Raw genomic sequence first — 13104 nt, forward strand, 5'->3', positions numbered from 1 at the left:
TGGGCAGCCAGAACCCCGCGGCCGGCCCGGAGGCTCGCAGCACGCTCGCCAAGACGGGTGGCACCGTGGCCCAGCGCTGCGGGAAGGTCCCAAAGCCCAAACATGTCGTCTCCTCATCCCTGTCCCCATCCACCTCTCCGGACAGCATCGCCAGGCACCACTCCGTGCTGCTGTCCTGGGGCAACAGCAGCGCCAGGGGCGTGCGGATGTCCTCCGCGCTCCTGCGCCCGGGCAAGTACGTGGCCATCGACTGTGAGATGGTGGGCACAGGTCCTCAGGGCAGGCTGAGCGAGCTGGCGCGCTGCTCCGTGGTGAACTACGAGGGAGACGTCATCTATGACAAATACGTCCAACCTGAGCTCCCCATCGTGGACTACCGGACGCGCTGGAGCGGTATCACCAAGCAGCACATGAAGAGTGCGATTCCTTTCAAGGCTGCCCAGGCAGAGGTGAGGAAAAAGAGAAATTAAAACCACAAAAAAGGCTGTGTGTAACCTGCCAGATGCGAATTGGGATATTTGATGGCCTGTGCTGAGCTACTCTCAGGCAGACACAAGCAGAGGACGAGGGAGCCTGTGAAGCTGTGCAGTGGGTTGGTTTGCTTGACTGCTCTATTTTGGGACCATAAAAACAGGAACTGAAGGAACTGAATTTAATGCAAAATGGTTTATTTTATGCTTAATTGGTATCCTCTTTGCTGTACTGCCTGTCTAACTCTTTCTGACACTTCCAGATCCTGAAGATCTTGAAAGACAAGATTGTGGTAGGACACGCCATTCACAATGACTTCCAAGCCCTGAAGTACTTCCACCCGAAAGACAGGACCCGAGACACCAGCCGGATCCCCATACTGAACCAGAGGGCAGGGCTGCCCAGCAGGGCCAATGTCTCACTCAAGAGCTTGGCCAGGCACCTGCTCCAGAAAAAGATCCAGGTAAGCACCAGGAACCTTGGGGAGCAGTTCATGGATTTGCTGCGAGCCTTTGTGGTCAGCCTGGTCCCTCCGTCTCCATGGGTGCTCTCTGTGAGATGGAGATAAACCTTGTTCATCCCGTGCTCCTGGCTGTGATCAAGCTGGGGGAGCCCAGGACCTCTGAAACTATTAAGCATCTCAGTAAAGCAAGGACAGGACCTGTGCCCTCCAGAGCGCATTCAAGAGATGCCTGTTCCCTCAGCTGCATCAAACCTTTGCCACCTCCAAAACCCCCTGTGCTTGTGTCCTTCCAAGCAAGCAGACAAGATGACCTGTGGGATTTTTGCTGCTCCCTTTATCTAACGAGGCTTTCCCCCCTTTGCTCAGGTCGGCTGCAAAGGGCACTCATCGGTGGAGGATGCTCAGACGGCCATGGAGCTGTACAGACTGGTGGAGGTGCAGTGGGAGACAGAGCTGGCCCGTAGCCTGCCCCCCCGGCCCCCCAGCCCCATCACAGACCCCACTGCAGACAGCAACCAGTACATGGATGACCGGTACTGGCCCACAGACCTGATGACAAGCAGCCTGTGATGGGGGACAGCATCTCCTCCACGTGTTTCAGGCCATCCTGGTGCCTTCAGCTATTAAAGGTGGAGGTGGCTGCTGGCCTCCTTCCCCGGGCTTGTGCCTCATGGGCTCTGCCTGGCACCTAACTCCACTGCAGCAGTGTAGGGGAGTTGGATATCCCCAGCCCTGCTCGGGGATGGAGACATGTCGACACCTGGACACCAGCAATCTCCCAAAAATGCTGTCTGCAGCCTCTTGCTGTTGCACAGAAATAAGCACTGTGGCTGTGCCATGGTCATATGTCACTCGGTGCTCAGGGATGAGCAGGGTCCTGGTGTCAGCGTGGAGGAGCCCCTGTGGGCATGTGATGGCTGCAGCGGTGAGCTGGGGCTGCCAGGGCACCTCCCATGCCCTCTGGGAAGGGGATACCCCCCATGGGAGCAAGTGGCAAGTCTTCCTTTGGGAAGACTGAGGTGCCCAAGGGCTGCAAACCACCCGGGGCCAGTTAAACAACTAGTTTCTGCCTCACTTTTAATGCACAGTTAAGCCTGAAAAGAAAGTCTGGGTGTAATCAATGTCCAGCCTGGACAAGAGTGTAGGATGCACTTAATTTTAAATAGACTATTCACATAATTGTCCAATTCTGAATTAAAACTTGTTCTTGCTAAACCCTTGTGTATGTGCTGTATGATCTGGTCTGGCAGCTCTCCAGGAGGGAGAGAAGTGAGATGAGATTGGCAAAGAGCTGCCTGTGTACCATGCCATGCCCCAGGGCTTAAAACCCACCTGCAGCCAAAAAAGGTGCTTTGAGTGGCCTGATGATGGCTGGAGTAAGCAGTTTCTTGGGGTACCGGCTGGTCCCCTCTGCTCTGGGGAGATTCCTGTGGAGGCAAGGCAGGAGCAGCAGGGGATGGGCTCAGCTAGAGCCCTGTGGTCCAGCACTGCTGGCTCCTTGGAGAAAGCATCCTGCTGTGCCCCTCTCCAGCAGCTGTTCCAGCTCGGGGAGCTCCCCATGTTAAGGAGATCCCACTGTTGGGATTTGCCCACCCCGCAAGTCAGGGGTGCACACAGGGTCTGGGAGCACAAGCTGTGCCTGCCCTGTGGGGTGGGAACGATGCTGAACTGCTGTGACAGTGTGGGGATGGGGTGATGCCCCATGGGTGACATGTAGGTACCTGTGGCTGCACAGATGGACCCCAGCTGGGAGTGGCGTTTGGGTCTGGACATGGGGAGTCGCACACTTCCCTGGGGAACTGAACAGCCATGGTTATTATAGAAAATGGATATTTTTTTGCTGGGTGCCTCAAGGCTGAGGCCACCCCTTTAGCACTGGGGTCCCCAGTCCCGCTGCCAAGGCTGTGAGGTAGGAGGGGGCTAGAGGGCTGACAGCACCTCGGGGTCCCTCGGGAGCCCGGGTGCAGCACAGCATGGGTACGGCAGCCAGCACCAACATGGAGACTGTGTACCCTGTGGAGACCATGTTCCCTGCAGCCAGGCTAGACGTGCCCCAGGCTTTTCCCGGCGGCCAGGGGGAGGAAAGGGGAACTCAGGCCCAGCCTTGGGAAGCAGCCAAGGGAGCTGGTGATGCAGGCACACCTGACCCACGCATCAGTGCCATTACAAGACGCATCCTGCGCTTCCCATCTTAACTCCTCCCTGCCCGGCAGAGGAAGCCACGTACAGCTCAGAAATGCTTTGAAACATGTTAGATGTGTCTGAAAAGCTCTGACCTCCCCCTGGCCCAAGCACAACTGTCCTTCAACAGAAATAACAACACGGGCTGTCCTGTGAACTCATGGGCTAGGCACTCTCCACCAGACCTGGCAGAAAACGAGGCCCCACAGTAGGTCTTTAAATCCAGCTTGTGCCAGTTTGTCCCAGGCGTGTTCCTGATGCAGCAAGTTGTAAAACACAGCTGGCACCACCCTCTGTGCAAGCCTCGGGGAGCAGCTCAGCTGAGCACCAACATGATGCTGTGCAACGTCAGCAGGACCTGGCGGGATATGGGAGGGACCTGAACCCGGTGGCTGCACCCAGTGGGGTGCAGGAGGAGCACAGCTGGTACAGATTTTTCTGTTTCCTCCTCTCTGCCGGTTCCACCTCTCCTGGGGTGGCAGGAGGCAAGTAAAGCAGGAGAAAAGGTGAAAGCTCAGCAGATGGTGGCATCCCAAAGCTGACAGAGCAGTGCTGTCTCCTGCTCCTGGGAAAGCAGACCCAGAGGAAAGGCACAGCAGAGAGATGCTTTGCTCATGGCCATAGAAGCTAGCCCATATAACTGCGTCCCATCGGGGGCTACATGGGTTTGTGGGAAACTCACATGGGGCACTTTACAGCTCCTGACTTGTTTGTCCACCTGTCCCCCCCTCTTGCTGTCCCCTGAGCCCCCCCGTCTCACCACCCCATAGCACTGACTTACCCCAAACCACGTGATGGCTCGATATGAGACACAGGTGTGTTGGGGTGAGGCTGAAGAAAGCTGCAAAAGGAGGTGGAAGGCCACGAGGCTTTATCAGCCTGTGACTCAGCCTGCCTTGCCGTCAGCCAGCAGCAAGGGGAAGGCGTAATTAAGGAAAAAATACCCAACGTTTCTGAAGTCTTGACCATCCGAACACCTTCGTAAGACCCACTTTCAAAAGTAAGCCTGGGCTGGGCTCCAAGCAAGGGGCAGATTTCTCTAAGCACTCATCCGCTTTGATCCAGGGCAGCTTTTTCCCTGCCTGCCCCCAGCAGAGCTCCCCCAGGCTACCTGCACATCCCCCTGCCGGCCCTCCTGACAGCCCCAGGCTTGCACGGTGGCATGAGGTGTTGGGAAAGTCTCAGGCTGCCTCTGAGAGCTTGTCTCCATTGCCACCACACTCACTTAACACCCCTGCTTTCGGGGTAAATTTGAAGGCAGCGAGGCAGCCAAAGGCTGGCTGCTCTTTGGTGATTTCATGCCCTGCAAGCTTTGCTTCTATGCCATGATCTCCAGCACTTGAGGCAGCTGAGAACATATATGGGGGGTCAATCCCCATTTACCTCAGCTTTGAAGGGCTGGAAAAACCCCGACATTGTGCACTGCAGCTCCCCAAACCCCCGAGGCAGGGTTGCTGGTGAGCAAACCCCACATGGAAGAGGAGGGGTGGTAGTCACCCGCTTCTTACCAACAAAGCAATGTTTGCTCTGAATAATCTGAATGGCAACATTCGCCCTGTTTGCACCCAGTGAACCCTGCAAGAGCTAATCAGGATTTTCACAGGTGTTTGTGAATATTCACCTGCATGCCAGGGAGTTGCTGTGGCTGAAAGCAGCCAACCTTCGCTCTGGTTCATCACTCGAGCGGCCTGCTGGTGCTCATGCTGGGAGGCTGAGCATCTTTAGGCAGGCTGAGCGTCTTTAGACGGGTGAAGAAGAGCTGTTCTGGGTCACCATTTACACTAAATTTCGTGATAATTGAAGAATCTGCAGAAAATTCAGCTGTTATCTCAACGACCCTGAATAATGATTAACCCAAACCCATGAATCCAGCAATAGGCTTTTTTATCAGAGGGAAAACATTGTCAAATGAGGTTTTTTCCAGCCAGCTGCAAGAGCAGGTAACTGATAAGCCCGTCATTGGAGTGGGGCTGAGCCAATGGGAGCTGATGGCGACGGCTTTTACCTCTGTCTAGCAACAGCTTCTCCTTGAGCAGCAGATGGCAATTCAATGCTTTCCTTTGCTTTTATTAAGCTCCCCACTTCCTGCCCTCCTGCTACATGGGGGTTTTCACAGGGCACAGTCAGAAACTGAGTTTTTCATGGATTGTCCATGTTTTTCCGCATGTGTTGGTGTGTGTTCCTATCTCGCATGGCAAGAGCTTTGCAGCTGTAAAAGTGGATGCCTGCCCCCACCCTGCTCACGTCCTGGGCTCAGCTCACACCCTGCCTTGCCCAGGCAGCCGGGGCTCTGCTTCTGCTGCTTGGAATAGCACTGTAGCAGAATAGCAGCTGTACCAGGAGATGCTGCACCAGGAATGTGTCTGACCCTCCTGCCCTGCATCACCAGCACATGGCCATGGTCCAGCACCTCTCCCAGCTGCTGGGGGCTGGTTGCATGGGTACCACGGCTGGGAGCAGCATCCCCTGATCAAACACCAGGTTTGCTTTGATGGTGACTCTGGTTATCATGGTACATGTGGTTGAAGTGCCATGTAAGCCCCAAATGTCTTGAGGTGGAGTAATGCCAGTACCTAATAACAGCCCGGAGCAAGACCCTATCCTGAGGCAGTTTGTTCCTTCACTGGGGCGAGACAGAGGGATGATTCACCCTGGTTGTAGGCAAAGTGCAGAGGCTTTACTTGGGCAACTCGCTAGAGACCGAACCGGTTGCAGCAGAGGAAGGAACTGGCCTCCCTTTGCCCCATTGGTACCCCCACCCACCATCAGCCCTCGCCTCTACACCCCAAGGATAAATTAGAAGGCAGAAAACTCGCAGCCAGCTATAAATTAAAATCTCAGGAGCCTTAATAACCCACTTGGCCGGAAGAAGCGAATAGGTGTGATGTGGAAATGAATAGGCACATCTGGCAGCTGCTTAGCACTTCGGCTGCAGGAGGGGTGTGCGTGTGCATGTGTGCGTGTGCATGTCTGTGCGTGTGCGAACCGCCAGCACAGCCTCTCGGATTGGCTGCAAAACCCCTTCCCGACCAATGCCGGGGACCAGGGTGGCCTAGCAACAGCCTTTCCCTAATGAAAAACAAGCCACTTAACCATCGTGACTGTCTGCAGATGATAGGAAAAGGCACAATTCCCAGCACACTCCATCCTCCCCAGGGTGCTGGCCCCAAAGGGGGCTGCAAAGGCTGGGGGGGGCTGTGGGGGCCCAACCTGAGTACCTGTGTACCCCTCGGTCCCTGCCCTGCACATCCACTGGGTGCATGGGAAGGGTTTGCTGCAGGCACAACACAAGGAAGCCCCTGGGGGAGAAACCCCCTCCCACTCAGCTGTGGCTCCATCCCCTGTGCAGGCAGGCTGGGTGCTGGGCTCACCCCCAGCATGGCAAGGGGACCCCTGCTGCAGGCACCCCACAGCCCTGCACCCATAGGGCGAGCTGGGGGCTGCACACCAAGTGGTTGTGGAGACTGTGAGGGGCTGAAGATGCCAGCTCTAGGGCAGGAGGGGTTCATGGGGTGCAGTGACAGGGGCATGTGGAGAGCTCCCCAGCACCGCTGAGTAAAGGAGGAGCTGAAGAGTCGGTCACCACTGTGGTCCTGGTCAGAGATGACACCTTCCCTTGTCCCTCCGGGATTCTCTCTTCCAACAGCTGCCCAGGGAAAGGGCTCCGAGGACAGCAGGGTCAGACGCATGAGCCCCTGCCTTAGCAATAACCTCTCTGTGAGCCAGATCGCAAAATAACCTCTGATCTTATGGCTGGGGGGACCAGGGCTGGCTCTGGGGTCAGTGGACATGGGGACACATTGCAGGGGGCAGGCTGGGAGCTGGGGAAAATGGCAGATATCAAGGCACAGCATCGCTTTTGGGCTGCAGAAACGCCTCTTCCTTGGCAAACAGCAAGTGGCAGGTCAGCTCTCTCCTGGCAAGGCATGTAATGGCCAGCAAGGCAACGGGGGGAGAGCACCCAGCTCGGCACCCCCAGCACTGGCAGCAGCAGCAGTGTGGCATGGCATTTCCTCCATCCCCAGTTGCTGCATTATCTCAGGGAGCTTTAAGCTCTGCACCAAACCTGTGGTCTTTCAGCCTGCTTTTCCCCAACCAGCTCACCCTGGGGGTGATGGGGAGATGTTAGAGTGCCTATGGTTGTTTGTAAGTTTTCTAATTCAGAAGGGAAGCTTCAGCTCAGGTGCAAGCACAGCCCATGCCTCCAGCTCAGACCTGCCCCACAACAGAGCTGCCTGCACTACTCCACTCCCATTTTTTTTTTTTTTTTTTTTTTTTTTTTTTTCCAAACAAGAAAACAGAATAGCATCATCCTTCCAATGCCACCTCACCAGGACAGAGAAGCAAGTGTGGTATGCCTAGGCCAACATCACTGACATGATGGATGGAGCGTGGTGAAGGCTCTTCTCTGGGGGAACCTGATGGAGAAAAGTAAAAAATAACCGGAGTGTAGGGGAAGCGTAAAACTCTCCATTCCTCTGGGCTGACCCCCTGGGGAGCCCCACCCCCGATTTTCACTCCAGTTCTGCCCATTCCAGGTTTGTGCAGTCCTGGCTATTCACTAGATGGTGCCCTCGGGCTGCTGGTTTCTGAGTTATCCCCTCGCAGGCTGGGGATGGGACAGGGCCCGGCTCTGCCCCGGGTTACCAGGGTGTTATTTTAGGCAGGTCACAAACACAAAAGGAGCGTGAAAGCCACTTGCATCACTCAATTAAATCGCGGCACATTTTTGGGGCTTTGGGGTCTGGCTCCAGTAATGCCCTGCAAGCCCGGGCCTCTCTCCCATATCCTGGGTTTATATGAATCCCTCGGTATTTTATATTTCTAATACTGTGAAGGTGGTTTACATCCCCAAGACAGGAAAAGAAGATGGGATGGGCAAAGAGGCAGTTCCATGGTGAATGCATCTGAGTAAAACAGCAACTAAGCATCCACAACCATCACCAAAAAAACATGTACAGCTACAGTTCTGCAGCTCTGGTGCAGGGGGAGGAGAGCAGGGAGACAAGCTAATACGTATTAGTGTTACTAGGAGGATATTTATTCATTTAGGAATGTAAATTAATGGTCATAAAGCAGCATTAGCTGTCTCTATTAGGGAGAAGCCCTGCCACGGAGCAGGAGGATGTGATGGGACAAGGATGAAGGGCATCTGCGGGGCTGCCCATGGACCCAGAGCAGGAATGGCCACGGCTGCTGCAGGTCAGCACCAGGGGCTGTTTACCATCTGGAGAAGTCACTGGTGGTATTTGGCCTTCACCTGCCCAGGATGGCGACTCCTTCCCTTTCATTAGAAACCACTCCTGCCTTTATAAGATTAGGATACCAGCTGTGAATGGCAACTTTCAGGGGCCAAGTCACACAAGCCCACTGTGATGGCCCTACAGGACATGCCAGTCTCCCTTAACCTTCTGGTCTCTTAAAACAGCAGAGTGATGAAAAAGATCAAAGCCAGAGATACAGAGCAGCATTTGTTGTCATTTTAAGATGGCCTTAATATGCAGTTCTGGGTGGAAAAAGTGGCACCAAACATGGTTTCTTGTTGCTGCTCATCTTTGCCGTGCCCCATACAAACCCTGAGTCCTGCCCATACATGGGGACTCACACTGCTTTGGGCCCTGCAGAGCCATCTAGATGTCAGACTCTGAGCCACATAAAGCCACAAAATCCAGGGACTGCTTCTAATTTTTATGTTTTCACTTTAAAGTATATTTTTATATATACTGAGCAGATAGAGCTGGAAATAACATGGGGGAAATTATGTTTACCTTTGGCATCAGCAGCACAAATGTCCTGGAGAGAGACAACTTGTCAATGAGCCCTGAGGAGCTAATGTCAGCAGGAGGCAGGAATGGTCTTTTTAGCCTCTGGCATCACTGGCTTCAATAAAAAGATGTAAAAGAGGGCAAAATGGCACTCATGTCTCCATTTTGGAGACGAATGTGGAGAATAAGAACATGAACACAATAACTACCTACAAAGCCTGCTTTTGATCTTCCAGGTCTCCCTCTTTGGAGGAAAGCTTGGCGAAGTCAACCCATTGAATTTGGGAATTCAGTGCCCAGGATATCTGTGGCGGCTGCTCTTCAACTATCAAACAATGCTCCTGCCTTGGACAGACACATGTTCATCCCACCTCTAGGAGTAGCAGCTTTCTCCCTGCTGACCCCCAACCCTCAGAAACCTTCACTCTGGGCAGGAGACAGACCTGCTCCTTCATGCCTGCGGGCCTGACAATCCACTGCCTTCAACCCTGTAAATAAAACCCCATGTTTAGCACTGAAGTCCAGTGTCAGGAAAAACACTGCAGTAAAGCTACACATCCTTGTCATCTCTATCATTTACCTTTGTTTAAGCTCAGAACATCCCCTTATGAAGGAGATGTTTTTCTAGACCATGCTGCATCGAACATGCATGTGTTTTCCATGTTTACCTGTTGCTCAGGAGAGAAAAATTGCAACAGGGAACCAAGTCTCTACCACTCTGGTTTCTCAAACAGGTGAATTTTTCATTAAGAGACCACAAAAATTGTTAAAGGTGTCTGGTTTTGACCCATTTCAGCAGGTTTTCCAAGTTCATAAAGAATTTAACAGAGAATAAATCCATTCATTTGTACTCTGAGGAAGGAATATGGGCACAAAGAGGGGAGCATCCAGAAAGCTGTCCCCTCCTCCATCCCTGAGCCTCCCTCGCTTTGGGCTGTCCTGCACAGATGCTTGTCAGGATGAAGAGGGCTAAACCCGATCCCCAGTGTGCATCCCTCGGGCACTGTCCCTTCTGAGGCTCTGCCGGTGGCGCTGAAGCACCAGTGCCCTCACTGAGAGGCTGGCCAGGGGCTGCAGTCTGGTCCAGTCAGGGCTGACCACTGTGCTTGTCCCCGGCAGCGGGAAATGCTTGGCACGAGCGGGCTCTGTCTCCTCTCAAACCTCCTTCGTTGGCACCAGGCAAGCGCTGAGCCCCCCAGGAGAGGATGGGGGCAGTAAGTGTGGGGAGAAAGATGAAACAGGTGATGGGGAACGGTTTTAAGGGGAGGGAATTTTCCCTGGGACGTATCTCTAAATGCGTTCCCCATGTTAGACCAGCGCCGCCTGCCCTAAGGGACCCATTTCACCTCCCGACAGCTCCGTGCACAGGAATTGCTGCAGCGGGCACCCGCGTGGCTTTGCCAGGCTTCACCCAGGGGTTCTGAGCGCACCCCCACCCCCTTGCTGGGAGTGGGCCCCACGCATGAAGGCAGGGGGACAGACACCCATCCCCCAGCCTCCCGACAGCCTTCACAGGCAGGATCAGGATCAGCCCTGGCTGCCTGCATCCCCTGAGGCTGGAAAACAAACACGGGTGCCAGGACCAAGACACTACGCGTGTGTGCACCTCTTTGGCCTGTGTCTCCTTCCCCGGGAGCGCGCTGACCCGCGCGGCGGATCCCGATAACGGGCTGTTTTGAGCAAGAGCCTTATGAAACTGCCTTTCACGGGCAGCACAGAGGACAGTTGTTCCCAGGGCCAAACCTCCCTCTCCCCTGCTCCTGCCGCAGGATGCTGGGCTGCTCAAAACCCGCAGAGCCCATGGTGAAGGAGGAGAGGTGGGAAGGGGGATTTACAGCTCGCTTCGAGAAAAGCCGGGCGGCGGGAGGAGCCGTGCCGAGGCAGGGGTTTGGGGGAGAGGGCGGCATCAAGGCAGGGCTGTAGCCGGCTGACGCCAGCCCCTCTCTGCGGCCTGAGACCCTTCCAAGGCGCCGGCCGAGGTACAGATGTTCCCATTGTGCATCTTGGGAGCCTTCTCGGAAAACTCCAGCAGCTTCGTTCCTCAAGCTGCCTTTTTAGCTCCAGCTTTTGGGTTTGTGTTGTTTTTTTTTTTTTTAAATCATATATATAAGTTTGGAAGTGAGCCTTCTCACTGCTGCATTTCTTTGCCTCGTGCCAACCCTCCCAGCATTTTAAGAGCTCGCTCTCTGCTTCGTGTCCCAGCCCCCCCGCCTGAACGATCGTCACCATCCCAGGGGTTGGCACTGTTAAGCTCCACTGCAAACCAACCACTGCCAACCACAGCCTGTTTTGTATCGCAGGGGCTGGTTAGTGGGGTAAAGCAGACGGGTGGGAAGTCGGGCTGTGCACCGGGGATCCTGCAAATCAGTTCTGCTCCAGCTCTGCCAGGCATTTGATGCTAGAAGTGCACATGACCCCATTGCTGCTCCTGACTCAATTTTCCTACCACCAGAACAAGCAGCATCACAGTGGGGAGAAAAGAGGTTTGCAAACCACTTGAAGATCCTCAGTTACAGGGGTTTTATTTCTCCCCCTGCTTTCTGTGGGCAAAAGCAGTTAAGCAGGGACAAGGAGTGAGATGTGAGAGAGGGATGTTAGAATGTTAGATCAGCCCCCAGATGCAGCAGGAGAGGCAGCTCTGAAAAACTGAGCTGAGAATGGAGCTTAAAAATGATTGAAGGATTTTGGAAAGAATCAGCCTCTTGGAGCAGGATCAGGGCCAGGAACCAAAGGAGCAAGGTGCCTGCCCCTGCCTCTAGCTCCATCATTGGCCAACTTTATGGTGTGCTTGGTGCCTGCAGAGAGAGGGACTGACTAAAGCCTTGGGTTGAACCAAGGTGTGGGCAGAGAGGATGATAAAACTCTGGTTTAGGACCTGATCTGCTCCTGCATCTCACCCTGCCCTTGCTTAGAAATCATTTTGGCCAAGCCACAGCACACTGCTTGTTCCTCATGTCTGAGGTTCCTGATTAGCCTCCAGGTCCAAACGCAATGGGAGGGCAAAGAGAAGGCCCTGCCACGCTCTCAAACTCTCATCCTGGTCTGGACCCTCCCTCAAGTACAGCATCTTTAAGGTTAGTGTTGGATCCAGGTGTAATTTAGCTAGGAAGTATAGCTTAGGAGAGGGGAAATTACCCCATCTCTCCTGGCCAGCACTAGCAGCTTATGGAGAAGAGAGCAATAAATGAGAATCAACTTCCAAAGAAAAACAAAAAGCAACACTGCTTCAAGCCAGAAAGCAACTGAAAGGGCACATTTGTAACAGGAAAGAATTTTACAGCCCACTAGCAGCAAGAAAAGCCATGGCTTTTAAAGGGAGTGGGGGTAGAGGGCATCTGTCTTTCAAAACAATCAGGAAAGGGAATCAGAAAAGCAAACACAGCTCTCTGAGACATTAAAGAAAAAGCAGCAGTCAGTGGAAGTCATCCTTGGATCATGAGGGCATCCAAAGCAGGGTCCACATCAGGAGGCATGTCAGCGGCAGGGTGACAGGCAGAGCTGGCAGCAGGAGGGAGAACAGGGCTCCCACAAGCCCTTTGCTGGCGACAGACTGCCTTGGGAAACTCCAGGCGAGGGGGTTTTAATCTGCTCCTGCAGATATGCTCTTATCAATTTCCTCCTCCAGTCACAGGCCCTCAGGACTGGTGAGCCAGCACATCCCCCCACTCTGCTAGTGGCAGGAGGAAGAGGGCAGCTCAGGGCTGGCATCAACGTGGTGCTCATTTCACACTCCTTTGCTTCTTATATTCCCTAAAATCACGGGGCAAAACTGTAGGTACGTCCCAGCCAGCCCCCTGCAGCAAGCCCCCCATCCCCAAGCACAACCCAGACCAGTGTCCACTGCTCTCCAACACAGGAACCTGGGTTTACAGAGGCTCTTTCACAGCCTGCAAGTCGCATTTAAATTACCCAACGTGTAACCTCCACCCCACCATGTCCATCTTCAAGGTCTCTGTAGCCACCAGGAGCTGTAGCCCATCCACCCTCCCCTTCTGATGTACACCCCAGACACGGAGCATGGCCACAGCAAGGTGCTGAGGAAATGGGTCTCCAGGGCTGCCTCGATAAATAGGGAGCCACTTAAGCAAGACAGGAAAGCAAGTAGAGCCCCACACAGCAGCTTTTAGATGTCAGATATGAAAAACTAAGAAACACCTGTAGGATTAAGGAGCCAAGCTGAAGCTTTGAGAGCACCCTCAGCCCCTAAATGATGAATAGGAGCCA

The 13104-nt window shown here is 54.0% G+C and overlaps 1 protein-coding gene across 1 annotated transcript in view; it reads left to right on the plus strand.

Annotated features, from left to right (window-relative positions):
• LOC113483994 (apoptosis-enhancing nuclease-like) overlaps positions 1-2149 on the plus strand; it is a 2467-nt gene extending 318 nt beyond the window's left edge. The window contains exons 2-4 of the mRNA XM_026856074.1: positions 4-449; positions 734-934; positions 1301-2149. Coding sequence (XP_026711875.1) covers positions 4-449; positions 734-934; positions 1301-1504 — 851 coding nt within the window. The 3' untranslated portion in view covers positions 1505-2149. The remainder of the gene's footprint in view (positions 1-3; positions 450-733; positions 935-1300) is intronic.
• The last annotated feature ends 10955 nt before the right edge of the window (positions 2150-13104 follow it).

Source organism: Athene cunicularia, assembly GCF_003259725.1.
Source record: "Athene cunicularia isolate RWA chromosome 10 unlocalized genomic scaffold, athCun1 chr10_part1, whole genome shotgun sequence".
NCBI lineage: Eukaryota > Metazoa > Chordata > Aves > Strigiformes > Strigidae > Athene > Athene cunicularia.